General features: G+C 34.3%; 1 protein-coding gene across 4 annotated transcripts in view; it reads right to left on the bottom strand.

Moving 5' to 3' along the window:
- Window positions 1-394: 394 nt before the first annotated feature.
- Window positions 395-7,869, bottom strand: part of LOC149794148 (uncharacterized) — a 78,963-nt gene continuing 71,488 nt past the window's right edge. For all 4 annotated transcript variants that reach the window (XM_089968221.1, XM_089968224.1, XM_089968223.1 and 1 more), the window contains 4 exons: window positions 6,209-6,275; window positions 4,720-4,786; window positions 1,125-1,255; window positions 395-503 (listed from right to left, as the gene is read on the bottom strand). In XM_089968221.1, coding sequence (XP_089824347.1) covers window positions 470-503; window positions 1,125-1,255; window positions 4,720-4,786; window positions 6,209-6,275 — 299 coding nt within the window. In that variant the 3' untranslated portion in view covers window positions 395-469. The remainder of the gene's footprint in view (window positions 504-1,124; window positions 1,256-4,719; window positions 4,787-6,208; window positions 6,276-7,869) is intronic.

The raw sequence follows: 7,869 nt of genomic DNA, 5'->3' as shown, positions 1-7,869 counted from the left end.
ATATTTTAGTGCATACGAGAGCTTGGTAGCATCAATGTGACGCAGACATTCGCTGACAAGTGGAACAAAATCATCATCAGTGTTAGAATCCGATGCTAATGCAAACTAATTTACAAATATTAAACAATTTTATTTTAAAAGGTATGTTAAATTTTTTATAACAACTTAAATACAATTTTTGTTCATTTAGTCTATTTAAACCTTTCAGAAACCCAGTAGCAGAAACCACAAATTACGCACCTCTCACAGATTGTTTTCACTGGGGCAAGATAGTGAAACAATTTCGTCAACTTGGTTTTGGAGGAAATAGAAGGACACATGGACTGACATGTACTGGTATCATATTTCCAACGCTTGACCCAAAAGTTTGGAATAATCAAATACTGGAAACAAATTTTATATTTTGTACCACGCTTTTATTATAATAATTGGGAGAGTAAAACCTCTTCAGATCATAGATACTGCTACACTAAATAAACGTGACTGCGCCACCCGTACTGCCGCTGTAAAGAAATATCAAGCATGCATTAAAGAAGTCGTTATTTTTCTTACCACATAAAAAGCAAAAACTTTTAAATGGCGTTAAGCAGGTCAAAATGGATAATATTACAAAATATGTAATGTCATCAGGTTTCCACATCAGCATGTACATTTGATACATTCCAAACTGAAACTAATTATGTTGAGTTCAAAAAGTATTTCTCTCTCTCTCTCTCTCTCTCTCTCTGAAACGGAACAATACCAATTGCTAATCGGTATGTTACGGAGAAGCGTGAAGCAAATTGATTTAAATATTCTTGAAAGTACTGAACAAAACTCATATCATGTACTCTAAACAATCCCGGCCCTAAGATAGGCGAACGAGGCAACCGCCTTGGGCCCTGCGCTTTCAGGAAATCAACTCTGCAATGCAATTTTGTTTTGTTTGGGGCCCCGCTCATCGCTTGCTGCCATGCTGCCTTGGACCCCGCACATCCTAGGGTCGGGCCCGACTCCAAAGCTTAATATGATTTGACACAGTTAGAATTAAACTGGGTTCGAATTGTAAAGTTTTAATGTATTTTCCTCGTTTGAAGATGCATACAGTTTCATTTCTTTAAAAAAAAATATGAAGCTGAATTTACCTCTGGCTTGTAATGCCATTTTTCGTAGATCCGGTATATGTTCCCGTCTCGGATATTTTTTTCCAGATCACATTACCGCCCTGAGACTGGATGGATCCGTTATGAATGGCTGCCTTGCAAATTGCTGAATCCTGAAACGTATAAGAAAAGTAAGGCTGGTCCGGTATACTTAGCAAGTATTGAGCAAAATATTTCAACTAAACTCTAAAACCATAATGTTAAACTTATTTCTTGAGTACATCTGTATAATTAAGATTAAAGATAATTGAAGTCCATGATTGTAAAAATATAATGAATTTTTATATAATTATAATAAAGTAAGTTTCGTGCTAAAGCTGTTTTAATGATCTTGAAACATTTTGAGATAAAAAATGTAGTTCATGTTTAAAACTCTTCAGATATATGGGAAAGTCGGAACATTTTTTTTTTATTGAAATGGATGCTTGTAAATATCTCACGGTCCTGAAAGTTCTAAGCATTCATGTCATTATAGTTAATGTTATCCAAGTCAAAGGTCTTAATTATTTACGTAAAATTATTGGTTTTTAATCCATTAAAATGTACATTATGAGTAAAACTATTGTTCATAGATAACCACGGCGGCTGACGTAACCTGGCTTAGGTAAGAATTCGATAGTTTAAAAGATGGAGATCAGATTGTAGTTGTTGTTCTAGTACACCACAATTACATCTTCTGCTCGTTATCGGATAAATTCTCTAATTTAACCGCTGAAATTTCAGTCATACTCAGATTTCTGATGGACACAGAAACCTCGCAAAACTAGATTTCATCATTTTTTTCCGATTCCCTTTCCATCTTGAAAGTCTTGCAACACATTAAATTTGACAGGCTGTTAATGTCCCAAATGTTGCAGAAACATAACTGATTCAGACGAGTTCGATGAAATATTGCTTACTGCTGGCTGCCTAATCACATTAGAATAAAGAGTAATAAAGATAATACAGTCAAGAGCTATTGTTTCCGAACGCTTATTGGACACACGTCTGTGACCACATTCCCTCTAAGCTCAGACATCCCCGCGCTGCTGAATTGATCTCCGCGCATTATTTTTTGCAATTTATACGGATGTTTAATGATGATCTAAAAATCAAGTTACCGTAATGCTTGCACAATGCAGAGCACATAGAGGAAAAGTTGGTCTGCGAAATCTTCTGAAAAGTGAACATCAACCAGAATGCTTATCTTGTCTGTGTATACTGACAAGGAAAAACAGTCTTGTGGAATGTGTCAATTGTCACTCTGGGGATGTGAACTAGATCAAGAACGTTTATAATGATGTACCACACGAAAATATTCTTGGACTATTGGTGTGAATGCGGCGAATATAGCAGATTTACCACTATATTTTAAGGATTTAATATCTTTCACTTTTATCATTCCTTTTATATTCCCATTAAAATTGTTTAATATCATAACCTTTATTATTTTATAATAATGTTTACGGTTATTTTGAAAGGGTACTATTTGTAAAGTTTATCTTTACATTATTAGAGCTTAACATGTACTCAACATTATATATATAAATATATATATATATATATATATATATATATATATATATATATATATATATATATATATATATATATATATATATATATATGTTGATATTATTGTGCTGACGTGCCGTTAAATCCTATAAGCTATATATACTTCTACTCATACCTACATATGAGTTTGATTTCATCTAACTCTAGCTACGATATAATTCCTTTATTTGGTAGGTTCATGCGACCAGTCACGCAAAGACCACTGGGGACGAATCCTCGTTAAACTTGACCTTATGATTGGTACATGTGTAAATAATTTAGGTGTACATATTTTCGAATGTAAACGCATTGCAAAATTTAGTTATTTGTTTTCGTTCCGTTCTGCCATTTTTTTTTGTTTTCTTGTTTTGGTTTTTAAAAAATGAAAATGTATCCTTTCGAATAATAGCCCTTTTATATCAGCACCCAAAAGCAATTATATCTTAGTCCATCGATTTCAAATGTATTTTAAAAGGAAACAAAATTTTTAAAGTGTGACCGGACGTGTGAACGGAGGTAAAGACTTGGACATCACGATAGCATCCCTCTCTAGAATATGGTATGCCCAATGTAATCACAAAATTAAAACAATATAAAATCTAAACACAAAACAGAAAGCGTCTTCTAAACCCAATCGAATTCTAAGTGAAAAGATGACAATATACACACTTTTCAAATGTTTGCTCTACTTTGCAAGCATTGCAAATTATTTATTGTCACGAGACTGTGTAACTGAATCGTATCCGGAATTATTGATAAAATTAACAACTTCAAACGAAACTTCATCTGGAGTACAGATTACGATGATAATGAAGAATAACGCTCCGGTGGCCTAGTTGTTAGAGCGCCCGCCTCGGAAGCGGGATGTCGTGGGTTCGATCCCCGACTGAGTCATACCCATGACTTACAGAAATGGTACTATCAGCTGCCTCGCTAGGCGCTCAGCATTAAGAGGTTAGTGTTAGGACTGGTCGGCCTGGTGTCAGGATAATGTGACTGGGTGGGACATCATGATACATGTCTGCGAAATGATGCCCCATTGTTACGCATCACTATAAACTGCCACACTGCAGACATCGTAGCAATATGACTGAACAATTGTTAAAGCTACGTGAAAAATCATAATCACACACACACACACACACACACACACACACACATGATGATGATGAAGACGATGGTCGTAATATTTATTGTTGCCACTCGTTTCATGCAATACAATAAATTTAAATCTGTTAAAACACATTATTACACCCAAATATAATTAATGTTCATATTTTTTCTTAAAGCGCACGTGAAAGCATTTTGTGCATGCAAACAGTGTACCTTGTATATGGTACATGCTGTATGTTCTTTTATCCAGAAATAAACTTATTTTTTGCTCCCATATATTTGTCTGTAACTTTCATCGTTCGATCATAAAGAAGGGGATCGAATATTTAAACTCGATAGAGCAATGACCTGAAATTATTATTTTCAAATTAAGAAGAGAACACCGTTTATCCTTTATGCCAGTTGCCAGTATCGTTCTTTCGTATAGACTCCCAGCTTGTCGGTAGTTAACATAACTTTCTGATGTCGGTAAGAATGAATCGTCCGGATGATTTTTTTAAAAGACAAAACCAGAATGATTCGATGTTTATTGATAATCGACGTATATTGGAAAGATAAAGACCTCAAACTTTCAGCTGAGAAAGTTTATAGAGACATGACTCGTTAGCGGAAAAAAATATACAGGATACACTTCTAAGCAACTACAAGTAATTAGCAAAATAATACAGTAAGCTATGTTAATTTTATTTAGGAGTTTGCGACAGAAGGGAATTAGATTTAATATTAAAATAATAAATGATTAAAAGTGTACGTTGAAGGAACGTGAAAAAACTGATTTCTAAAGGGTAGCATACTCATTGTTAAATAAACAAAACTACCACCATCACCGCCATTAACAACACACACTGGTACAAGGTATGCACACCAACAAAAAACTAAATTATTGATATAAACATTTATAAAGTTTTTAAGTATAATTTCAAACATCTACCGTGGAATATTGTGCATTTCCATATATCGGAGTCAGATCCTGGTCACACCCTGTCGGGCATAGCCCACTGAAATAAATAAATCAATCAATCAATAAACGTTTCTGTAGAATAATGTATACCCACCTAACTACCTACAATCCTACCTGCATACGTATATAAATACATGTATAAATACACGCAGACAAATACATATACAATTTACACACGTATATACATTCATACAAACACAAATGCCTTTACAGTTTGACTATATTTTTTAAAAATGACTTGATATTATTATAAGCTACATCTCTCTTTTAGTTACACACTTTCATCATGTTTTTAACTTCATTGGACTCATTATACTTATTTTGTATCTTTGGCATTTTTCTGTATTTTATTCCCCAAATTTTACCTCAAATACAACATGACCATTAGAAGCTGTGATCTACTATATTTAGTGTTAGACTGGCTTATTGCATCAATTGTATCTACTACGCAAAGGAGAGGAGCTTTCTATTTGTGTGACGAAGAGGATGGCGAGGTTGACCTTTGTGTGATGACTGGGGGTTAGTGACCTCATGTATCTGAAGACAGTGTAAAGTGTTCAAAGATTATACGTTATAATAAGATTGGGTCATGTCCACCTGTCTCTGGTGTTAAGTTCTGCATCTACCAAACAAATATAAACAAAGTCCTTTATTTTAGGTGAATTTTACTTTTTGAAGTCGGAGACGTACATTCTATTAGGTACATTGACCTTTGAGCTAGTTAATACATAATATGATAAAATGTGATTTATCCCATATCACCCATGTGAAGTGCCATAAGTGCCGATATGAATAAAACACAACTCATAATTAAAACAATTCGGTTTATTCCCAAAATATAGTTTGGTAGTAAAGCATAAATATGACTACAACAACTGAAATAGTTCAAAGACCATTACATACACATTAACATAAAACACAGCTTGGTAGCTCATAAAACTGTTTTTGACAAGCGAGTATTGTATTTAGAAATAAACAACACAATTAGCTGTGATGTGTGCATTATACAAAAGTTATACTCTTTGTTAGGCTTAAAAAAAGTTGAGCCTCTTGGCAACGTGTGAGATTGTGTTAATTCATATCTAGATCAATTCTGTGTTTTTTTTTATGATTTATTTTAAAATGTGGTACACATGGCTGAACATGTGTCTGTTGTGACTAGATAACTTTTACCCCTGTCTAGTTCCAGTAGAGTTATCTCTCTTAAATGCCATGGAGTACCTACCTGGCTTTGTCCTTGCCAAATTGACAATCTAGCATTGTTCTCTATGGCAGTGTGTGACATGCATGCTGAGGTAGGATAGAAAGTATATTTATTTATCAAAACATTAGCATTGAGATATATGGAAAAACAATTGGTACCGTGATACCTGACGAACCACTAAGCAATTGAACATACAGATAGTACCATATTGGAAAAAATTGAAATCATCCTGCTAAATCTATAATATATACCTACCCGCAAACGGTTGAATTACAGTCTGCAAATATTGATGAACAATGAAGTGTCCCTTTGTAATCATACACTGAAATGACATAAACATATGTGGTATACATGCCATGTTTTGCGGAGTCTTTTTGTACTTTAATGTATAATTCAACGTTACATAAGCTACTTATTCTATCGAACGGAGACTTTTTAATTAAATTACTCAACCGTACGAAAATATGTGTAAGTCCATTACAAATCATTTTTTTCTAAACGTTTTACAAACTAGAGCTAGTAGCATGGGTGAGAAATAAACGGCCCTATTCGCTACATTTGACTCGGCAGCTCTTTAAATAGAAACACTTGCGTTGTAAGTCTAAGTTAAGAAAATGGGCAGTCATGGAACATAAATCGTCAAAATCGTAATGGGAATGCAAGACATCGAGTTTTATGAAGGTCTCATCAACATACGGCGGATGATTGATGAATTTGGTTGGTATATTATGATGATAAAACAAAAGGAGGAAGGTCAATCACGACTGATAACCCTTGCAAATAATAGCGTTAAATGCTGGAAAGTAAACGTTTTCCATTCAACAAAATCAGTATAAAGATGCATGCCAAATATGGGTCAAGTCCAACAATGCATAGTAAGGTATTGCTACAGAAGCGTTAGTCAGGAGGATGGGAATTGCCGACTTAGTGGATATATCTATCTATCTATCTATCTATCTATCTATCTATCTATCTATCTATATATATATATATATATATATATATATATATATATATATATATATATATATATATATATATATATATATATATATATATATATTCTGATGTGAAATCATAGATGAAATGTACCAAGCTGCAGATGAATGATGATAAAACTGAGGCCATTCTGATCACAACACAAACATTTTCTCATTCACATCCTTTACCTCAAACAATAAATATCAGCAACACCAACATTAAATTCACACAAACAGTACGAAACCTATGTGTTACTCTGGACAGTACACTCACATTGCACCAACATGTCATGAACATATGCAAGGCTGCATATCTTGAGCTGAGACGCATCAGCTCAATTCGCAAATGTCTTTCAGTTGATGCCACTAAAACACTTGTGTGTTCATTAGTACTTTCAAGACAGGACTATTGTAACTCAATTCTGTCTGATTCATCTCAATATCTGCTCCAAAAACTTCAAAAAGTTCAAAACAGAGCTGCTCGGATCATACTTAGAATACCACGACCAGAGCACACCTCCCCGCTGCTCTGTACCCTACACTGGCTATCCATTCAATCCAGAATCAAACACAAAATTTGTTCTCTGTGCTACGTTTCACTGTCGGACTATAGTCCAACATACCTATCCGACCTCACCCATAATGTACACACCAGCAAGATATTTACGCTCCTCTTCTGACAATCGTATTCTCATAATTCCCACTATGAAAACAAAGTCATATGGACAGCGTTCTTTTGCATACCAGGGCCCAGCAACGTGGAATGAATTGCCCACTGAACTTAGAAAAACACTGTGATCACAGTCAAGAGCGCAGGCAAAATCACTTATTTCGACTGCAAGAACAAACTTAAAGACCTAATAATGTTTCCTACTTTAAATATTCTCAGCATGTTTTTTCTATGTTTTCTAATTTTATGGTGTTTGTTTTTGTAAT

The sequence above is a fragment of the Sinohyriopsis cumingii genome, chromosome 8 (assembly GCF_028554795.1).
Source record: "Sinohyriopsis cumingii isolate HCF-2022 chromosome 8, ASM2855479v2, whole genome shotgun sequence".
NCBI classification, from domain to species: domain Eukaryota; kingdom Metazoa; phylum Mollusca; class Bivalvia; order Unionida; family Unionidae; genus Sinohyriopsis; species Sinohyriopsis cumingii.
Note: the sequence above shows the minus strand (reverse complement) of the source record. Positions and strands in the feature narration are given on the sequence as shown.